This window comes from Candoia aspera, chromosome 5 (genome assembly GCF_035149785.1).
Source record: "Candoia aspera isolate rCanAsp1 chromosome 5, rCanAsp1.hap2, whole genome shotgun sequence".
Lineage (NCBI taxonomy): Eukaryota > Metazoa > Chordata > Lepidosauria > Squamata > Boidae > Candoia > Candoia aspera.
In genome coordinates, this window is record NC_086157.1 from 55,556,196 (window position 1) to 55,579,139 (window position 22,944).

At 38.0% G+C, this 22,944-nt stretch overlaps 2 protein-coding genes across 3 annotated transcripts in view; both read right to left on the reverse strand.

The window, feature by feature from the left end:
- Nucleotides 1-3,470: 3,470 nt before the first annotated feature.
- On the reverse strand, nt 3,471-13,343 carry C5HXorf38 (chromosome 5 CXorf38 homolog). The gene is made up of 6 exons (XM_063305240.1): nt 13,109-13,343; nt 10,738-10,872; nt 9,695-9,817; nt 7,558-7,707; nt 6,373-6,540; nt 3,471-3,839 (listed from the first exon to the last, which is right to left on the reverse strand). Exons 1-6 carry the CDS (start codon nt 13,322-13,324, stop codon nt 3,687-3,689), a joined length of 945 nt encoding a protein of 314 aa, XP_063161310.1. The 5' UTR covers nt 13,325-13,343; the 3' UTR covers nt 3,471-3,686.
- Nucleotides 13,344-15,021: 1,678 nt separating this feature from the next.
- MED14 (mediator complex subunit 14) overlaps nt 15,022-22,944 on the reverse strand; it is a 59,945-nt gene continuing 52,022 nt past the window's right edge. For both annotated transcript variants that reach the window (XM_063305253.1, XM_063305252.1), the window contains exons 26-31: nt 20,773-21,008; nt 19,879-20,058; nt 19,418-19,525; nt 19,192-19,317; nt 17,905-18,094; nt 15,022-15,593 (exon numbers count right to left, since the gene is read on the reverse strand). In XM_063305253.1, the coding sequence (XP_063161323.1) occupies nt 15,520-15,593; nt 17,905-18,094; nt 19,192-19,317; nt 19,418-19,525; nt 19,879-20,058; nt 20,773-21,008 (914 nt within the window). In that variant the 3' untranslated portion in view covers nt 15,022-15,519. The remainder of the gene's footprint in view (nt 15,594-17,904; nt 18,095-19,191; nt 19,318-19,417; nt 19,526-19,878; nt 20,059-20,772; nt 21,009-22,944) is intronic.

Below are 22,944 nucleotides of genomic sequence, written 5' to 3' on the forward strand. Positions count from 1 at the left end.
GGTTGCACAGATTCATTCACTGTGAGGAACACAATAGATACTCTACTACAAAGAGTATAATATATTTAGCATAGGGGGTCAACAAATATTCTATTTATAAATGTACTTAATTAAATACGTTATACTAGTATATACATTAACATTCTTTAATTTAGAAAGTTTATTACATTCTTTAATTTAGGAGGTTTATTACATTGGTATATTAATTGATACGCTACTACTATAATAAGGATATCCAACTTTCTTCTAGATCTTGTAGCTGGCACTAGTATACCAGGTCTTAGTTACTTATGTTGTTCTAGTTAAACTATGACAGGTGTGTTTTCAGTGAATGTAAACACTCTTCTGATATAGGTAAAAAATTCCCCATATGCATACGACTGAAAATACTTGAATTCCAGTTCCAGCAGTGACAATCTTTCCCACTGTGGAAATAGATCTTTAATTTATTTATTTTTAATTGTTATGCTTTAGCTATATGTACAGAATGGTGAATGATAATTTGTTTCTGATGAGGCTGATGTTTTATAGTCTTTAAAAAAAATTGAATTCCTCACAGTAGTTATTGGAGGCATGAGGGGATGGGTCTGCAAATCTGAAATTAATTTGAAGCTTGAGAAAACCAATAAATAAGTAATATTTAAACTGATGTACTTAAATGAGCTCCAATTAGAAAACTGACTAGTAATGGATTATGGGTATGATACAGTCAAGAATTAGGCATTGGTTTCTCTATAGCTGTGTCCAGTTTTAATTGTTCAATACTGATACAACTAAAAAGGTTTGCTAGTGGTGATGTCTATATATATGGTTCTAATAATTCATCTAGAGTGACAATGTATGATTTTGAATAAGACTTGAATTAAAAGAAATACACATTTAAGCCACATTTGAAATGAGTAATGCAATTTCATTACTAATGGAATTGGTCAATAAGTTAATATTGGCCTTGAATTTGACAAAATATATCTGCTTTATAGCCTTCGAAACTTCATACAAGATACTACTTATTTACATTACTGAACAACTGAGAGAAGATCAGTTTTGCCCTAATATTGTCTTGTTATACCTGGCAGCAAGGTATTATCAACTTAGGCTAAATTATAAAGGTATGTTTGAAAGAACAAGATGTAATCATTATATTCAAGTGCTTTAGTTTACAGTTGAAGTTTGCAGAATTTCATCAATTCTAAATCCTCTAAATCCTAATCCTATACTGTAATGGAATCTTTTGAAATGTCTGCTTGTGACTTTCAAATAATCATGTATGCTTTATGGGATGTTTAATTTTTAACTTCTGAATTAACATGTGATCTTATATAGCACATCTGTTACTAGCATAATGAATAACCAAGACATCTTTTTAAAAAAAATTAACATGTTTTTCTATATTCATACCCAGGCAATCATAAAGTAAGGGTATATCACTTACATTCTGCATAATTATCCAATGCTGAAATCCTTTTCCTGTCCATCTGGGAAAAAGTGCCACTGAGTTCAAGAGGGTTTATTACTATATAGGTGTGGAGAGAATTACAGCCCTTTACCTAATAGGTAATACTTTTAGTTTCAATAGGCCTTTCAGAAAACAAACAGAAACACATGTAATTACTGAGCCTGTTGCTAACTTTTTAAAAAAATTGTTTAAATTTATTGGCTGCCCAACTCCAATGGACTCTTGGGTTTTCTTGGATTCATAATAAATACTATCAGATTCCAAATAAAAAAGCCATATTCCCTGTACAGACAGACTACAATCCTCTATGCACTTATCTGGATAACAGCCCCTTTAAATTTTGAGGCTTATTTCTGAATAAGCCTCCAGGATGTACTACTTGGAGAGTAGTACGTCTTCCATTTCTGTTCCATAATGCAGAATATAAAATATTTCCAAAATAGATTGTTCCATTTTGTTGAAGTAATAGTCCCTTGAAATGAATTTCCACTGCTGAATATTGCTAATATAAATATATTGAACCACAAGGCACTTAGAAATGAAACAAAGCCACTTTACCTGTTTACAGCAATCAGGTATTTAGAACTTTGTAAAAAAATAATTTAATGATAGTTCAAAGTTTACTTTCTCTGAAAACATCTAGAACTTTCCCCATTAGAATCAAATTATAAGGTACTCCATTTTGATATAGTTCAATCTAAAACAAAAGAATAGCTATCATAACTTTTTCCTACTGCTAGCTTTTTTAGCCTTCCATACAAGTGCTGCAGAAACTGCTTCCAGTTGTCTTGCATGCACAAACATCCAGAGACAGTTGGAACCATCTTCTGAAGAAGCTGTGCAAGTCAAAAAGGGGGCTTTCAACCATTTAAAAAAGAGATCTTCATCTGCATTCTGAAGCATTTCTTTCGAAGTATTAGCACCGCTCTATTATTTTCAATAGCACAGAAAGAGTATTTTTCCTCTACATTCTATATATGTCATAGCTATGTAAACTTTCTATTTGATGGGCCTCAAATATTGCTCAAATAAGTATATTTCATTAGATTATGTATAGTTGCTTGGAGAAAAACTATGATCATGGCATCTGATAAAATTAAAAGGTTCTGAGATTTTTGAATACACAGCATACAAAATTCTGGCAAATATGGCTTCTCATTGGCTGACCTGATGCAAGAACAATTAGTGTTCAGGGAAACAGTGTTTCCCATCCCTTAAAGAAAGTAGATTGCCAAATCACAGCAGCAGATTGAGAAGATATCTTGAAGCATAAAAAGCTGTAAGAAAAAAGTTGGATAAGAAGGCTAAAATAAAATCGCTGAATAAACAGTGAATTAAGCAGAAATTGAAGGAAAGACAAATTAGAAATAATGCTTGAAGGAAATGACATAACGGAAATGATCTAGAAGGAACTTCCATTAAAATTTCATTGTGTTTATGATGAAGGGCTATACACAGGAAGAAATGTTGGAAAGATGGCCAAGAGAAAATGGTTCAAAGAAATAGGACACAGTAACTAGGTTTCGGCATTGCATTACACCATTTTAAACCATGGCTTGTAAATCCCATAGTTTACATACCAATGACTGGTTGCAGATACTATGCTAACCCCAAATTACATTATAAATAATGCTATATGTGAACTCAGCCATAGAAATTTATGGTTTCATGTTTATAGTTTAGTGTATGTACCAGGCCAATTTAGCTTATTCTATAAATCAGTTAAAAAAGACATACCACAGTGTAAGAACCCAGTCAGTAAGCATGATCTGAAATGCAGGAATCTGAAGAAATTATGGAGATGACACATACTGCGGCTGGAGCGGTACCCTGCTGGAAAACAGAAAAGTGCCTGCAAAGGCAAGCAGAAGGTCTGAAGACTGTTGACCAGCCAAAGACTAGTATGAAGGTGGTCTGTTCTGTACAGCACGGGGGTTTTTAGCTGTAGCGCTTGCTTTCATTCATCACTGGCATAGCACTCATAAAGAAGTATGCTTGAAAATAAAAACGCACATTTATTTCCTCTGCTTTCCATTCTTAAAAATAGCATTTTGCCCTCCCTATGAATGTTCTGCCTTCAAGCTTTTAAGCAAAAAGCCACCTTAATTTTTTTATTCAGTTACACTTTCTTGTAACATCTCATAAAATGGTCAAAATGTTACACATCTTGCTGAAAAAAAATCAGAAGCGGCAAATTTGAAGTGCACATACTTGACTCATTGTCCATTCATCAATTCACTTCTTGGGCATCTCCTGCCAATTCTTTTTCACCATTTAGTTCTTTTACCAGGTCTTCTAGATTCTGCATTTCTGTCTGCAAATTACTTTGGAGTTCATGGTTGTCCAGTAAGAAATCTCTTGCTCTTTTCACTCTATTTAAATCCTAAGAGGAAAAGACAGTCATGAAATATATTTCAGTTGATGTAAATGCCATCCCTTTCTGTCCTTTCCCCAAATGTTATGGAGGAGCCTTAGCAGTTAATCAGTAGCCGCTGGAATAGGTTGGCATGAGAGAGTAAACTAAGCACACCCACATAATGTCCACAAAAGAACAAGAAACTGACCTCTCCAAACTCAACACAGTAATCACTATATCTACTCTTTCCATTAGACCAGTGTAACTCAACCACAGCAACCTCAAGATGTGTGGACTTCAACTCCCAGAATTCCCTAGCCAGCCAGCCATGCTGGCTGGGGAATTCTGGGAGTTGAAGTCCACACATCTTAAAGTTGCTGAGGTTGAGAAACACTTCATTAGGCCAAAGCTATGTCCTTTCAATGTCCAACATTTCTTTAAACTATGTTCCCAAGTTCAGTGGATTTTCACAGACAAGTGTAAAACTTCGCATTTTCTGGACTGTATTTATCTTCTCCGTATTTCTGGAATCTCACCCTTTTAAAAGTGAGAGTGAAGTAACTTCCCGGTGAAGTACTACTGACCCATGGAAAAATTAGGTGTGTGAGCTCAGTGGATGTAGCAGGACAGAAGTGGAGCCAGATCCCACAACGAGTGGAGCTTGCAATGCTGCCTTTTGCCCTTGCTTTCTTCACCCATTCCTTGTCTACCTCTCTCTTACATAAACATGAAGTAGAAGAAAACTTAATTTCAGAGGGATAACACAAAGAGGAATATTAGTTCCACAACATCCCCGTGGGTGATATTACGAGACTGCACGTTTCCCACCCCAGCTTTGATCTAAAGCAAAAAGTGTGTAATAGTCCAGCACCCTTTCATGCTGAAGCTGGGTTGGTAATTACAAAAGACCTTTGACTATCTGACATCAAACAAAAATAAACAATGCCTCATTTTCTAACTATAAGACACGTCTTGTATACTAATAGCAGATGAAAGCAATACAAAAAGTCCCTCTGACCAGAAGATAAAAGTCTTTCATCTTTTTTGTCTTTTAAATGTACCAGTGCAATACTAGCAACCAAAAAGTTAATTTTATATAATGGCTTTTTCTTTACTGGTTAGAATTCAACCACCCAGTTGCTTCTGATTATGTCCTCCCTAGATCACAACTTGCAACCATTGTCAAGGAGGAACTATGGGGTGGTGAAAGCAATAGTGTTCTTCTGCCAATTTAGTTCCACATTTTAAATCCAATCTAGTGACTTAAGCACATGGAATTGCTTGCTACTCTTTTTCAAGTAGCTTTGGTTGATCAGGTGGCTGGTTATTCTGTCTTCCTTTAAGCTTGAGACAGTTTGTAAGCTGCAATGGTGTTGGTGGCTATTGGGGAAGTGAGAGAGTCAGTTTCACATCATGGGAAGTTCTCTCTCTTCTCAGTGGCAGAATGACAGTTAAATAGCTCCGTGGTAGTGAACGCTCCCAATTCTCAATTCTCTCTTTCCAAAGCAAGATTCAGAGTTTAAACAGAATCTTGGAAAGGGATCATTATAATTATCTCATCCAACTCCTACTCGTGCATAACAGGTACAGCTATACATTTGTTACAAATGTCTGTCCTCTGCTTAAACGTGTTCAACCACGGAAAATCTACTACCTCCCAAGACTGTCTATTTTAACATAAGTCCTTTGGTTTTCATTGTGACCTTGGAAGCAACAGAGAACAAAGCTGCTGCATCTTCTACACAGCAGCCCTGGAGATATTTGAAGTCTGATTTTTCCTTAATCTTCTACCTAGACCTCAGCAACTTCACACAACAAGACTTGGGTTATAAACCCTTTACCACAGTGTTTCTCATCCTTGGTGACTTTAAGATGCGTGGATTTCAACTCCCAGAATTCTGAGAATTGAAGTCCACGCATCTTAAAGTTGCCAAGGTTGAGAAACACTGCTTTACCATCTTGAAGGTCTTTCAGCCTTTTCTATAGGACCTTAAAAGCAAAACCTCTTAGTCTACCATGCTTCTGTATTCTTGCACAGACTAGCAAAGTTTCTGTTGGAAAATATAGTTGAGGTAATCTTTTCCCACTAAAATAGAAAGGAGGAAACAGTTGTTTTTTTAATAGAGGTGAAATACTCCAGCACTGTGGCTATAACTGTACCAAACTAATAAATTAAAAAATGAGAGTTCCAGGTTTTTTTTGCTGTATAGTTCTAAACTTGCATATTTAAACTATCAGTTTACCATAAGAACATGCTACCTGAAGAAGAGCTTTGTGGAAAAGCCAGGGATAGGATGAAGATTTTTAAATGTCAACAATAATTAGATGCAAGTACACTAATTAGGTGCTACGTGCACTCTGGATAAGTAGTCCTATTTTGTACCCAGGATATAGAACTGTATAGCAATAAAATCCAGGTCTACTGGATATGGTTTATGTGTGAAGAGTAATCTGAAATGCCTTTTTCCAATACATTCCTATGGTGAATCAATGATCAACTTCAAAATCTAAGTACAAGTGCAATACTATGCTATTTTTATGTTTTCAGCAATTAAGTCACCTCTTCTGATGTCATTCCATGTTCTTCTGCAAGAAAATGGATTTCCTCAAGTCTCTCTTTCATCAGTTCTAATTCTGCTTCTCTGATCTGGCTTGGGCTCATTTCACCTTCCAGTCCATCAAGCTGATCTTCTCTTGCTATATGAACATCCCAATCAGACGCCAAGAGCTATTGGGATAATTAAAAGCAACACAAATAAAACAAAATAAAAAGCTAATTAGTGAGAAAATCAAGGATAGAAGCAGACATTCACAATCTGATGAAATCTAGATGTGTTGGTGTGCAACTCTCATGTGCCAAACTAGCCAATGAGTAATGACTGGGTAATGATGATTGTATGGTCTGGGGAAAACTGATCTAAGAAACCGAAAGAAAAGGACCAATCCCCTGGTTGATGTTAGTACAACATTTAATAATATGTCCTGGCTGCCTGAAAGCATTCCCCTGATGAACGCACACCTTTTACTCAAATGGTATCCAAATATCTAAATGGATTCAGCATTGTTTGTCACTGGGCCACAAGCACTCAGAACGCCTGCCATAATATACGCTATTTTTGAAATTCCTTTCAGCTTCTGAGAGTAGACAGAGGACACTGCTATGTGCACAATGCAACATACTCTTGGCATCCTGGACAGTGTTGTTTGTGCAATAAGCAACAAGTAGCATCATTTCTCCACACTGAAGTATGTCCGTTTCTAAAATAGCCTGAGAAAAATCCTTTAAAAGGTAGGATTTTTAAGTGGCAACTGAAACTAATTGAGTCTGTACTAAAATCTATAGAAAACCCTATGTTACAAGAACCCAATCATCCACACCAACTCTTGTTTTAGACCAGGGTTTTTCCGACTATGTTCCACAGAACCGCAGGGTTCCACAGGAACGTTAAGGGGTTCTGTGAGTGACTAAGGGTCAAATGAACACAGCCAGGGCATCCATAGCAAATTTTCTAAGGTACAATGGAAACGGTATCTCTTGTTTCCCACAAAACAAACAAACAAACAAAAAAGCCTCAGCTGCTATTTTGCGGATCAGAGGTTTTAGGAATTTTTTAACTAACAGGTTTTGTGGCCTGAAAAAAAACATCGAAACCCATTTTAGACCATAAACTATACAAGCAGTGTCATTTTCTCTAGTATTTATTAGAGCAGCCATATAATAAATTAGAAAACCTGCAAATATTACCTTTTGTATTCTATGACAAGCTGTCTGAGCCTCTGGAACATGGTAGAATTCAGTCAACAAATTTTGGACATGATTTCCAAATTCTTTCAGCCAGGAAAAAGAGACTTTCATGTCTGCAGAATGCATTAGCTCATTGCGGCACTTTATCACCTAAATGTATAAATGTAAAGCAAAAAATATATTGTAAATTTGTTGTGAGCAATGGGCAATGGTAAGCGAGATCCAATTCTCAAGTTATAGCCCTGAGTTACACAAATTTCATGCCAGAACCACATAATGCTATCAATACCACCAGCTCCTAAACATTCCACGGGGAAAATACATTCAAAAGTTATAGTCCATGAAGGAAGGTGCTATTTGTAGAGGCCCTTCTCACATAATAATCAGTCTTAAGTTTATTATACTTATGTGGTATTGGACATCTGTAGGCATATACAAACTATTGAAAGGAAGACTACTTGGAAATCAGTTACATTTTTTCAGTAAGTATGAATGATTCATTACTTTAGAAAAAAGTTCAATTAAGTATAATTATAGAACAAGAGGAATGTTAGCAGTAAAGCTTTCTAGACTGCAATCATAATCTTTGCCAATGGAAATACATGCAGCACTCCACAGGAGACATTCTCAACTCAAAGCATGAAAACAAAAATCCTACAATAAATCAGATTGAAACCTATTAACTACAGTATTGAATTGAATTATCTGACTGAAAGCAAGGTGTTCATGTTACAGTCCCTTCCTTTTAATTCCATATCATAGTATCACAAAAAGATGATACATTTTATTTCAAAAGGTTCAGTTCAGGATTTGATTATATTATATTGTTTATTTTGTTCATTTAACCTAAAACATTAGGACTGTGCAGAGATAGAGCTATTCCATGTTTAGTGGCTACCTTGTTTAGCAACTGTTCACAAATATGACAGTAATAAAAAAAAATCATTTTCCGACCAATGCAGGGATCTAGGCCAAATTTGGAGCCTGACAATAAAAGCCTTCAGTGTGAAACTGATTAAAGTCTGGTCAGTTTCAGGCAGCAGTGCCAGTAGGTGGAAGGGTTCTAATCAACTAATTAAGATCACAGAGCTGAGCTTGTTAACTTGCAGTTAGTATTTTTTAGGGAAGCTCTGACCTGCAGAGAAAAGCAGCTCAGGAAGAAATAAGGTGTTTAAGCAATCTCTCAACTCTTCAAGGAGACAAAAAAAGGGGAAAAATGGGTCAGGCACAGGACACAGTACAAGATTAACTTTATCTAAATGAGATGGCAGCAACCAGTGAGCTTTGCAGCGTCTCTTTCTCTCTCTCTCAGTCATATGTTTGTTTAGAGACCATTTTGCTTCCAATTTAAGGAACAGATTGCGGTCACTAAACAAGGAGATGGTGTAATGGTTTTGATGGGCAAAATGTGTTTCAGGAGCAATGGTATATATAGCATCTGTTGAACACCTTAAATCAAACATATCTTTTCCCAAGGTCATAGGTGAGACAAAGACAGCAGCCATGCAAATGTAGGAAAAGTTGCAGTTGCTTTAAGCTTTTCCCAGGAGATGCTATGTGCCTCCCTGCCAGAGCAATCCTGTGCTTTGATTCACGTTCAGTCTTGGGATCCTGACTTCTTCACAGCCCTGCCAATACCCATTTTCTTTATTCTGGGATCAGAGCTGGCTGTCTTACCACTAATGTTCCCAAAAACAATTACTGGTACTCACTTTAATCTCAGTTGTGGCTCCCTACCTGTGTAGGTTCTCTGAAAGACACCCTGAGAAGTCCATGTAGGTAAAGCAGTGATTAAAAGCCACAACATTGGCTTAATAGCTAGGCCTTGAGAACTTGCTGAAACCTAAATAAATCTGGCTACTGGAGGAAGGGGAGAAATCACCCCTTCTCTCTTCTGGGTTTTCTATGAATTGCAGAGGACCTGGACAAAAGGGGAAAGGTTGCTTGTCTCCCTTAGGAAGCTTTGCTCTCTCCACACAAGTCCACAGTTCAAGTTCAGAGAACTAAAAAAGAAAAAGCGATGCTGTTGCCTTTTAAAGAGGGCTACAGTCACCAGTGATGTCCCAAGGAATATGTTTCTGGTTGCCTGCCAAGAATTAATAAAAGAAATGTCATTCAAACACTCATTATTGGATACCTCTCTGATTTTCTTTGGATCAATATTGTTGAAATGATCACAGAAAATGAAAAGGTTTAAAAGTGCTGATGCATCACACTTGTCAGGACCATTAGTATCAGCTTTCCCACGAGGCATATAAGCCTGAACAGTAAAGAAAAACATACATGGTCAGTGTTGTTTGTTCCTGCCTCAGAAACTAGGAAAACATTATTTCTTAACCGAGCTTTATATCAGAGAATAAGATTAATGAAACAAATGCAGGTAGCAATAACTGGTTGTAATCTTAGCTTTCTGGTGAACTAGACAAGTGGCTTTTGGCAAAGCCAACAGACTGGCTCAATTCATTTTTGTAGCTGTCATTTTCCTATTTACAACCCCACTGATAGCCTTCTGGACCTGTCATACTGCCAGGGAATTATGGGAGCTGAAATCCAGCACAATTACATTCCAAAGGCTAGTATGTAGAGGCAGGCTGCCATATTTGTGCTTTCTCTTTCTTTTTCTGCACTTAAACACACAGGATACTAGTGTAGCAATACCCGGGAAGGAAGATTAAGGACTTCCTGGCTTATCTCTATTACTAGGGTTGCGCAACCCTCTGAATTCAGTTCAGAAGAAGTACTTCAGAACACATGGGCTGCTCTAATGAGTTGCAGAGAGGAGTTACCTCTGTGCACCCCTGCTCATTTCAAAACTCCTTCTGAACTAAATCTGAAGTAGTGCATCCTTCTATCTTTACTACAATTTGTATATTGACACTCAGATGCCGTATCATCTTCTGAACAGAAATCATACAGCAGAAAGAAGCACCAAAGTGGCAGGTGGCATTTCTAACCTAGAGGCTTTTGCTCAGCAGCATGATTTTAAAACACATTTTTTGATTGTACATCTATTTCAGTGCATGCACATACTATCCACAGCTAAGAAGACATTTGTACAACAACCTTACACCAGTGCCCATGTGTTGTACTCTCTCCTTGGGAGTATCAGAAGAGAATCACAGCTTCCAATTGCTCCATATTTGAAGTCTATTTTTTGTGGTGATAACTGCCTTGCATTACCTTTGCCAACTCCCATGAGTTAGAAGGCCAGAGCCAAGGTCTGCAGTTCCCCCAATAAATCTCTCCCATCTTATTTGTGTGATGGCTCAAAATCTCCTTTTTCCATTCTTGACATAAGGAGCAGATAGGCTGAAACTGCAAAATGAAGGAAACACCAATATAAACAACCCTCCAACTCCTTATACTGCAATCCTTTGCCCAAGGGGATCACAAAGATTGTTTTAGACTTCTTTTCAACTTGAAAGGATAAACAGTATCATTATATCCAAAACAAAAGTAAACAGTTTCCAGTCTCAAATGTTTACAACTATAATAGGTTAAAAAATAAAAGATAGTGGAGAAAGAAACAAAGGAAAACATGAAAATATCCTCTCTCTCTCTCACACACACACACACACACACCAAATCTCAAAATTGCAGTCAGGCTCAAGAATGGAGGATAAGGGTCTTTGTTGTTGTTTATTCGTTTAGTCGCTTCCGACTCTTCGTGACTTCATGGACCAGCCCACGCCAGAGCTTCCTGTCGGTCGTCAACACCCCCAGCTCCCTCAGGGACGATTCCGTCACCTCTAGAATATCATCCATCCACCTTGCCCTTGGTTGGCCCCTCTTCCTTTTGCCCTCCACTCTCCCTAGCATCAGCATCTTCTCCAGGCTGTCCTGTCTTCTCATTATGTGGCCAAAGTATTTCAGTTTGGCCTTTAATATCATTCCCTCAAGTGAGCAGTCTGGCTTTATTTCCTGGAGGATGGACTGGTTTGATCTTCTTGCAGTCCAAGGCACTCTCAGAATTTTCCTCCAACACCACAGTTCAAAAGCATCTATCTTCCTTCGCTCAGCCTTCCTTATGGTCCAGCTCTCGCAGCCATATGTTACTACGGGGAACTGAGGCAACAAAAATCTCTAATTTCAATGGGTTTCTTGCAAGGGTTCCAGTCTGGCATCCAATAGAATCCTCTATATAAATAGCAAGGGCTGGAAATACTTCTGTGGACAATGTCATAAAGGTTTAGAAGCCTAAAAATGGAGGGGGTGGGAATTCTAGCTCCCAGTTTCCTGTAGTTGAAAATTGTTTTACAGTTGAAAATTGTTTTACTGTTTCACCAAAAACAAGTTCAATTTAAAAAAAACACTGCAGTCAAATGTGTGATGACCTTTCAACCTTAACTCAGTGCATTCTGTCTTGTGACTGTTTTAAAATGTCCATCATGACTCATCACATTGTGAAAAAATCTTCAGCAAATCTTGTCTGATTTCTGCACGCTTCAATGCATCCGCACAGATCACAATCTAGATCTGGATGTGTAAAAAAGCTAGTGGGATTCAGTCTGATAAAGTTCAGTAGATGTGAAGATTTTCATGGTCATGATAGCTAAGAAAACTTTGAAAAATTGTCACAGAATATAAATTGACATGGAACAACTTAATCTTTTCAGTTGTTCTTAAAATAGAAAATAGCTAAAAGAATAGTAGGTATCCTTGCTGTAGGTATTTTGTTGTGCCAGTTCTGCCCTAATAAGTTACAAATATATTGCATTGTATATATATTAAAAAAATGTATAATTTATTTTGATACTTTCAAATAAGGGATATGCATCTGTCTTTCTCTATTATGTTTTTTGAATTGATTTGTGGATTGTTGAAATATAATTTGCTAAGCCAGGTATTTATCTTCAGGGTGGCTGAGAGTCAAAACAAGGTTCAGCTTTGTAACTTGCAAACACGCCCAGAAACTAAGGGCCAGTTAAGAGAACCTGCCCTCCATGCTAATTATTACAGGGACTTTACCATAGGCAAAAGGATAGGGGCCAACGCCGAGTATTTAGTAGGAGGGAGGCTTTCTCTCCTCCTGGCTGGCGGAGCCGAGTTCTTTGTTCCACCCCAGACTTCCTCTGGCAGGCCTGCCCCTCTCCCCGGATGTTTATGCCGGCGTCCTTATCGAGAAGGCGGTTAAGCAGAGCAAAACAGACCGGAGAAGAAAAGGCACGACAGGTGCTGATCCCTACCGGCAGTTTTTCAGCTCAAAATCCCCTCTCTCGAGGAGAAGAGTAATGTTCAAGCCGAGGAGAAAACCGCCGAGCAGGAGGCGGGATTGGAATTAGAGCGGGCAGCCTCCCCCAAGGCTGGTTCCTGGAGGTTTCTGGACAGGATTTGCACCTCTCCCAGCACCAGGCAGAGGGAAGGTGCACGTAGGAATGAACCAATGAACGCGCGTCGATTGCTTCCGAAAAGCGTTTGCGTCCCGGAAGGGGATCCAACCCGGGCAAGTTTCCCGCAAACTGGGGACGATCGATTCTGAGGAGACCAAGTAGCACGACGTCCCCTGCTCCTGCGGCGGCCAGAGCTCCGGCTCCAAGGTGGGAAGCCCTACCTGCTTGCCTCGAGGAATGCAGCGCCCGCCACACCGACGGCCTGGCGAGGTTAAGCGAGCGCAGTCGCTCGCGATAAGCTGGCGGTGGAAGGCGTCGATTTCCTCGCCGACAAAGCGCTGCAGGGCAGCTTTCAAGAGTAGCAGGCTGTGCCCGGCCTTCAGCCAGTTTTTGTACTCGGCGCAGTTGAGCCGCGCAGCCAGTTCCGCTAGCGCCATCGCAAGCCCGTCCGCTCTCCTCGCGTCAGCCGAAAGGCGTGGGAAAAGCGGGGCGGTTTTTTGTCGTCACTCTGCGAAACAGGCGGAAGCCTTCGGCGATGTTTAGCGACCCGCTCTCAAATCCCCTTTCCCCCCTCGAATAGTTACTTCATAGGATTCCTCAGTAAAATACCTACTACTCTCAAGAATTAGGAAGGTCATTCCACCGTGATGTTTCAGAATAAGAATTCTCCGTCCAAGCAATTGCCTGGAAAATGGTGACCTGCAGCAGAATATAAAACTCAGCAAAGTTCCATTAATTTAATGCTCCTGCAGCGGACCTGTAACACAGCCTTCCCTAATTCGATGCCCTCCTTGGATGATGGATTTCCATAATCCTCCAAGTAGGTTCCTAAACACTACAGAAATGCTTAGCAATATTTCACCGGTCTTGAATTTTTGTTGCTTCCCTATATATTCTTTGTAAAAGCTGACTCTTTTGCGTTCTGCGCCAGGACTTGCCCAGGCTGATACAGCTAGAGACATTGTCTGCCTCAATCTCTTTAGGAAGTTACAGTACATGTATTAATTTAGTTCTTGAGTTCAACTAGGTTTACCAGACTTCAAGCAAGAGGAGGACATGTCTTTTTTGTCCTTGTGTCCTCCGGCCTTAAAATCAAATATTGTCCAGCTTTTTGAGTATCTAACAAGTTTATCTCTCCCTGAGCAGCTTTTCTCCGTGCACAGCACTTCCTTAGTAAGTGCGAAGGGGAAGTTAGCCAACTCAAAGGACCTTTACTAGTTGATTAGTACCCTCCTGCCTGCTGTCACTGTTGCCTGAAACTGACAAGACCTTAATCAGTTACAAGCTGAAGGCTTTTGCCTCCAACTGGCTCTAACACAGTTCTGCAAGATCAAAAACCAGTCTTTCTGATGCTGGAAAAGTAATTTCATATACATGTAGGCCTAACTACTTTTTTTTTTTTTTTGCAGTTTTTCACTGTAATTTTTGTCATGGATACCAGGAAAATTGAACAGTTAGTGCGCCCTCCTTTTCCCATTTGTTCATCTTTCCAATTGTATGTGTCCTCCTTTGCCTATGCAGATATCTGGTAACCCCAAGTTCAACACACAGCATCTTCATGGCAGCATAAGGATGTCCCACAGTTGCACACCGTAAATTAACTGACAAAATACAGCTACAAAGTGGAATGATCACCTTAGATGCTATTTCAAGCAGATTTGTTACTATTCCCCTAGCATGAAGAATGACCACAATACAAAGCATATTTTTGGTTCTGGTTTAGGAATACTGAATATGCCTTTCCCTTTTTCCTTTATCTCCCATCAAAAGAAATCCCTCTATTTAAAAAGAAGCTGTTTCAAATTCATCTGTCATTCAGTGCATAATACTGATTTTTAAAAAGGTAGCCAGAAGGTCCACTGGGTACAGTGCTAAAGAACTCAAGGCAGCTGCCAGCAAGATACTATCCAAGAAAAAACAAGGTTGGGAGGGAAAAAACAGCCATCTACCCATCTAGTCCAGGCATTTCTGGAAAACATCAGCTTGACTAAAAGCATCTGGCAACATCCTACTATTTGATTTGATAACAGAGATGACTGTCAACGATGATCTAATAAAAAACAGCAGAACACAACTCAGTGAACATTAAGATATTTTTTCCCTATATAAATGCACATTTTTAAAGTAACATTAAAAAAAAATCTAGTTTATTAAATATTGCTTTTGGGGACATGTTTATAACAAGTCCATTTTTAACATTTCAAAGCAGTAATATTAAAATACAGTTTCAATATAAAGTTTGTCACAGTTTTACAGTATTCAAAAAATGACAGACCTGCCTTAAAAAAAGACTATTACACCAAGACATCAGAAAAAAACATTTTAAATAAACAAATTTGGCATTTTCATAATCTTTGAAGTATAAAACAGAATATTAACTCTATTTACTTCCAAGCGGATACATAAATTTATTATAAGTCTGAAATGTCTTAAAACATTTTAAGAGTGCGGTACCAAAAAAGAAAAAAAAATCTGATGAAAGTGCATCCCTGAAAGAAGGCCAATCCATTGTATCAGCTCTTTTAAAATGTGACACGTGAAAACGTCTCTTCCATTCTAAGTAACCAAAGGCTTTATTTCAGAGAGAGGGTTTTTCTGCTTCATCTCATTTTTACCCTTGGTATAAAATAGCCTATGGACGCCCACCAGGGGGCAATGTAAGGTTAGCCATTAAATCACGAACAGCTGCAAAGATTGTACACTCACCTAGAACAAGGGAAAGAAAAACAAGTTAGAGAAGTAGATTACATTATGGCAGTGATAAACATCAAAATGTAAACAACTAATAGTAACAAATATACAATTGATGCACCATAAACAGTAATTTTAATAACCTATATTATTGCTTTATTCTAACCTACTACAAAGTGTACAGTTGGAATAGAAAATGAAAAGTATGTCCTTTTAAAATACTGCACATATACCATCATAGCCAAGCTACTGAGATTTTCCACATGTAGGAAATATCATGCATTTAAAAGAGCCAAAAGTGAGAATATTGGTTGTGGATGAGAAATCAAATTCTCTTTGGCGGTAAATACTTCTCTCAGTCTCCCATGCACATATATTATCGTGTGCTCCGTAAAGGAAATGTAAATGCTAAATATATTGCCAAAGAGTGAGCAATTCATGCTAATAGTATTGAAGAACATTTTTGATGACCATTAGAAAATGCAAGACAACTGGACAGTTACTGCTGGCATTGCTGTTAAGTTACATTAATGCTTTAGTTATTAAATATTAAGTATTAATACATTAATACTCTGTAATACTTTTCAATCTTCAAATGAAAAAGTTATTACTAAACCAGAATAAGTCAGTGACATTAGGAATTAACTATGTTAACACTATACAAACCATAAAACAACTCTATTGGTAGCCCAGCACTTTTGTTGACAAGAGACTCAAAGACAAAGATCAGCCACCCTTTCAAAAGTCACAGCTCAAGGAGAATATGTTTTTAACCTGGCAAAAACTCCACAAACTGTATGCCTACAGCTTTTGAAAGTGCTGCTGTGTTTACTCTTTAAGGAATAAAATCTGTGAGGCCTTTATTAGACAGGAATGTTTCTAGCAGAGAGGATATATGTTACTTACATGTACACTGGGCTTCAACTTACAATTTCAAAATGACAAAGCAGTGACAAGTAGCCATGGAGTCTTCTCAAAACTTCCATTTAGAAGGCATACATTAATTATCTTGGTGCCATTATATTTTATAGTGATGTGAGAAAAGATGTTGCAAGTTTAAAACCACAAATGGCAATTTAATTTTTTTTCCAGTTTCAGTTAAGCCCCAAGATTAGAGCCAGATGACCAGTGCCCCACTAATTGTTCGGTTACAAACTAGAACTGCATTTCCCCTCCCACAAGCATCAGTGCTTAGATAACACGGAGTAAAGTTGCTCTCTAAAGCATGCATGAATTACAGGTAACACGCGTAACATTCCAGATGCTGGTGACTACTGCATGAATGTTGGATAACTCACCTTGAACCATATACCCTGGTGGAAACACATGGCTAACCCTCCCAAAATCGCAGTTGCCTCCATGGCGATCAGAGGCTCAGATGGTGTGTTACCAAAAGCAAAGATAAGCATTTGAAGAGACATTCACCCACACCTCAATCCTATAAACTGCTTGCATATAGCCAAGTGGTGTATATCCACACAATGCAACTTTAGAATCAGTGCTCATCAGTATGATCATACTACCCTAGGACTGTGCTGGCTTTAAAAAAAAACTTAAAGCCAATATAATTATTTCTAATCTCAAACCAACAACAAGTTAATAAGGAGAGAAGAAATCTTCTGAGAGGTTAGTGTCTTGGGCAGGAATTGCACACCCAAGAATAAAACTGTTGAAAAAAATGCATTTCAAAAGTTTCTAACACTTTTATTAAGGGAAAAAGTGAAAGTGAATACAAAAGCATCTCACAGAAACACAGCAGGCAGCGCAAAAGAGAAGGTACAGTCAAGGCAAGATGTTAGTCCTGGGATACAGAAAAGAAAGCTAGTACTGTAATATATACTTTATGGAATTACTTATAAATTGGTCCATCTTGGTGGCTCCCTGACTTTCCTTGAAGGAGTACAAATGAGAACAGGATAGGGAGCCAGCCTTATAACAAATTACAATAAATGGGAAGACATATGCCTATAGCGCAAGTTGACTAACAAGCACTTTTTTTCACATAAGTATATATACAAGTCACATGGTAATATTTAAAATTGTGTAACTATGACCACAGTAGTAAAAGCCAAGTCACCAAGTGCATTACACTTCCTTGGTCAACGATATAGAGTCCACGTCATGTCGACAATACAACCCTTCTGACACCACAGAGGGGTATATTCAGACAGTTTATCGCTTACATGCATTAATTGGAACCAGGCTTTAATAAAATCAACGACAGCAAAGCAACACTCATGATAAAGTGCAATATTTGAACTTCGACCGTTGAGACTCTGGCCACCCAAGCATGCAGATGATTTGACCTACTGCACATGTACAGTACCTGGCCGTGGTGAATTCAGTTCTGCAAACCTCTTTAGAATATTGCTAACCATCATGGGAGCAGCAACTGAAGAGTTCTGCTGCCGGGGAATGTCTGCCTGCTGCGTTGTACCTGAAGCCATGTCATATATGATTGGGACGATTATGCTCATGGCTTCCTGTGGAACTGCAGATTTTTGTGTTAGCTGAAGCTGTCAAACAGAACAATACATATAATGACTACCACAGTAATTCTACACCAAAATCTTGGCATTAACGTAGAGGTTTTGATGAAGTTGTACAAGTCAACCCAATTTTCTTCATTGCTTACTAGATTTATTTTAGTTCATTACTCCTTGCTTATTGTGACAAAAAATTTAAAGCCAATTTAAAAGATTGCCAAGACAGGTGTGTGTGTGTGTCTGTGTTTTTAACACTTGGTGTTGATAAATTAGTGTAATGTAATAGTTAAGATGTTAAGATAGGACTTGGGAGACCCAGGTTCAAGCTCCCCTCAACCGTGGAGCTCATCATTTGTCAGCCCAATTGAAGATAAAGTGCAACAAAGCTTTGTGCACACTGCTCTGAATCGTCAGAAAAAGGCAGGGTATAAATGCAAACGATAAAGGCACTTGCAAATTCTAAATAGAGATTCATATTTTGCTATCCTTTAGATTTTCAAAGGACAAGTTTAAATTGGTGTGACATCAACTGGACATATTTTAAGGTCATAAATTTAATTTTGAATTTATTTAGCTGCTGAATATTACTGAATAGCTCTCCGATTAAAGAGTTACTAGAGGTGTCCATGGAAAAGCAAGATGAGCAAATAATGCTACATGCATCATAATATCATACAAATGATGCAACTTACGTACTTGCATATGTAATTGTATCATTTGTGCCATGATGCACTTGTCATTTTACTAGTGTTGGGCTTGTTATGGTTGCTGATAATAGCTACGTCTGCATATACAAAGTTAAAAGGCTATGTTTTAGAAGAATGTAGATGCCTTTTAATGGATTTTCTGCTGCTTGGAATTCTGGGAGTTGCTGTTCATAAGTGTATTAGTTTGGGGAATGCTGCACTACCATAACAAATTAAATACAGAGTATTTTTTTAAATCTAAGAAACTAGACTAGTTCCAAAAATTGTATCAAACAGGTTCTTTGGAAAGAAATAATTCAACAATACTAGTCATATTTAAGCTCAGTTAAAGCAGTGAGTTAATTTTATTACATGTTTTCTTAAAAGACTACACCAAATAGAATCACCACCACCACCACCACCACCCACTGCCTTACTTACAAAGAACAACATTTTCGATTTCAGCACAACTGCAGGTGTTCCTGGAGGTGCAATTGGTGGAGCACTTGGAGGGATTGTCAAACAAAACTGTACATTCCATTTCAGCTGGCTTGCCTGATCGGGAAACTATTTAATAAAACATGCCATTGAAATAGGTAAATAATCCAGTTTCAGTTTTGAGAAGAGAAAATATTTGCAGTAACGATGAGGAAAAAAATGGTCTTACCAGCTCTAGTTTCATGATGTGTACACAATCCCGAAGAATATGTGTAGGTGCTCCTAACAGCTTGGTAAAGGCTATTAAAGTATTGGCTTTGAATGGTGGCCCTGCAACCTGTAATAAATGCAGTATTTTCCTAGTGTTTACTTAGATCAGTTTTCCTTTACTTCAGAATAAATTATAACTTCTCTAATTGGTAACATTGTGAAAGTTGTAGTTCAGTTCATAGGAACATCGTGAAACTGGGAAAGGCTGGGTTAGTTGCCCATGGTTGGGCACTATTTTTAATTTCTTTTTTCAGTGTTTCTCTGTTCCTGATCATGAAACAGTGGCTTCTGCTCTTTTCATGAAAATCAGTTCAAAGACCTTCTATCTCTTACTGACTATCCATAAAAAATCACAGCACCCCAACTACTTTGCTCACTAAGCCCTCAATTAAATTACAATAACATGGGACAAATACATACCCTGGTTTCAAAAAATTTCTCCAAAACCTGCAATTCTTCTTGCTTCCACTGGCCTGCAGTTTCAGGTGCTACTTTTAGTTGCAAGGTCTGGTTAGTTTTGGGATTAAGGGCAACTCTACACTTCAGGGCATCTGTCTTAAACATGATCACTCCAGGTTCATTGGAGTTGATTAGCTGCAGCTGTTTAAAAAAAAAGCCAAGACATCTGATTGAAATGAAAGCTCTCATCCATGCTTTATTATAGTCTGAACAGGAACAGAAAATTTTATTTAAAGGTAAATGAAAGGCATCATTGTTATTGGCTGATGAATTTAACAGGTTTCTCTCTACTGTCAATAATAAATAGCAACTTGCTTAAAGATTCAGTATAGCAGCTTTACAAAAATAACTTATCTGAAGATTTAAATTTTGAAGAACTGCATGCTGCTTTATACTCCTACTACAAGAAAATACTTTATACCAACTCAGCAGTGGGCATTGTCTATTCAACAGAAAGACCCATCAATCTTAACAGGGCAACACATATTTTTCCCAAATTCCCCAACCTGGAATATATCTTCCATAAGATTCTTATTTTGCTACTAATTCCAACAGATTTCTGATGACTTAGACAAGGAACAAGTTCATGGGTGAGTCAGAAGTTGGACCAAATGTTTCCAAATATAAAAACTAAACAAGGTGCTTTCAGTTGGCATTCATAGGAACTCAGGAATTCTTCAATAGAGGACTGGTAAGACTGGAATAAACAAATGTTTCACACGCTTACAAACAATTAAAAAATGTGGTTTGCAAAAGTAGAATTTCTATTTCCATGCATACTGAAGCTAGGAGAAAAATGAAGTTTTGCACTTCAGCAACTGCTTATGGAATTAAACATTTTGATCGTATTAGTACCGTCTCCTGCTGAATAATCCTTTGAAGATGCCTTCTCATAATAACCGATCCAAGGAAACGTTCAAGCGGTGAACAAAGATAACTTCCTGCAAGTCCTGGCATAAGTCCAGGAGTTGGTGAGGGCAGCAATAAAACATTCAAGGCACTGTGAGTGAGAATTGTTGGTATAGATGCAGCCCAGGAACGGTGAGGTAGTTTGCGAGGTGGCGGCATATTGGTTGGCACTGCTTGAGAACCTAGTAGAAATGAAGAAGATCTTACTCCTCCTGCCCTGAGATAGATAAACTGCAGACTCACCATGCTTGGTGAATTTCAACAAGATTTTGCCTAGGGTTATATAACACCAACAATCCCTCATCAGTATGGCCCCAGGACTTGCCAAGCAATACTAAAAATCAAGATGACTGTGTAGTTATTTAAATACTACTAATAAAAATATTTTATACTTACAACAGCCTGATATTAGTTTGTATGTAAGCAGAAATGCTGAAAACCTTATCAACAAATTTTAAATTTTGGAGGCTGAATGGAATGCAAATGTACAAATGCTATTTCTGAATGAGCATTTTCTTGATCTTTTAAAATTGCACCATTTATTATTATTATTATATTATTATTGTTGTTGTTGTTGTTTCCTTTAATTGTTGTTGTTATTTATGTTTTTATTTTACAGTGATGTTTTGATTGTCACTGGTATATTCCTTGTAAGCCATTGAGAGCTGGTTGATTATGGTGGGAGATAAGTCCATTAAGTAAGTAAGTAAGTAAGTAAGTAAGTAAGTAAGTCAGCTAGGTATAGTTGTTAAGGCACCAGGCTAGAACTGGAAGACCATGAGTTCTAGTCCTGCCTTAGGCACAAAGCCTAAGGGTGGCCCTGGGCCAGTCACTCTTTCTCTCAGCCCCAAGAAGCAGGCAAGGGAAAACTACTTCTGCAAATCTTTCCAAGAAAAGTACAGGAACTTGTTCAGGCAGTCACCAGGAGTCAACACTGACTTGAAGGCATGCACAAAAGTAAGTACTATAAGTATGTCTGAAATTCTAAACCGCTTAGCATTTTTCTGGCTTCCAAAAGTATAAACACTAACACCCAAATTCTGTACATTCATATACATTATTTGTTTCTAGGTGTTTGGAAAATACACATTTGTTATATTTTGTTGCTGTAACTAGTCCCATGGTGCCTTCTGAGCTCACTCATAACTTACTCCCAAACTGGCAGCCTGTTACCCCATCAGACGCAACCAAATTGATTGCCCTAATAAGTTTTAGAAAGCTCCAAATGAAGATTTTTTACCACCGGGACTGCATAAGAGAAACTTGGAAGGGTAGGCCCCAGTCTTAATAGCTCTTTGCATAAACATAAATCATTTGGTTTGTATGTCTTAAGGACTAGAGCTTTGGTATTGTTGCTCTTATCCATAAAGTGACACAATCCAACTAAATAATTATTGGTTGGAGTTTATCATTAGCAAACTTTATGCAAGCTATCTGTACTGAAAACTGATTGAATTGAAAATGTACTAGCAGAGAAATATTGTACACAGCAAGCCAATCAGCTAATTGCCAATGCTTTCTTTTACAACATACACTTGAGAAATATATCTGTAAGCAGCGGGGAGCATTGTATGTGGCCTTTAATGTAAAATCTTTAATGAAAACCTTTGACTTCATACTTAAGAGAGAAAATAGGAAAAAAAAAACCTGAGGATTCTTCATTGACAAGCATATTTTACTCCTTATCCAGTGACTTTATGCAATTCCTCCACACATTAGATAAAGGTGTTACTTTATCTAATGTCACTCCAACACCCAAGGAAGTAAAACAAGGCTGCATTCTAGCCCTACTGTTATTTAAACGTCTGCATTTCCATAATGTAGACATGTGCACAAAATTGGGAAAAAATTGTTCTGAACCCTGAACAAACCATTGGGTTCCAGAAGTTCTGCTGAACTGATCAGCCACCTTTGTCAGAACTAAAACCCAGAATGCTCTTGTTCGTCTAAGTTTCTGATGGAAAAAAATCTGGATGGGGCAAGTAGGAAAAGTCCAGTGCCCTTCTCCCGTCCTGCCCTGTGCAGCTGCCACTGGCTAAATCATTGCCAGAAAACATTAAGCCTGTACAATGCAACAATGCAAGTATGGCTCAAATACTTGGATCTGAAAATTACTGT

Bases quoted from the DNA above. Each gene is read 5' to 3' on its own strand.
- C5HXorf38 (XM_063305240.1), bottom strand. From the start codon at position 13,324: ATGGCGCTAGCGGAACTGGCTGCGCGGCTCAACTGCGCCGAGTACAAA. The intron at 10,873-13,108 runs GTAGGGCTTCCC...TTCATTTTGCAG, and splicing joins GCATTCCTCGAGGCAAGCAG to TTTCAGCCTATCTGCTCCTT. The intron at 7,708-9,694 runs GTATCCAATAAT...TTATACATTTAG, and splicing joins ATCCAAAGAAAATCAGAGAG to GTGATAAAGTGCCGCAATGA.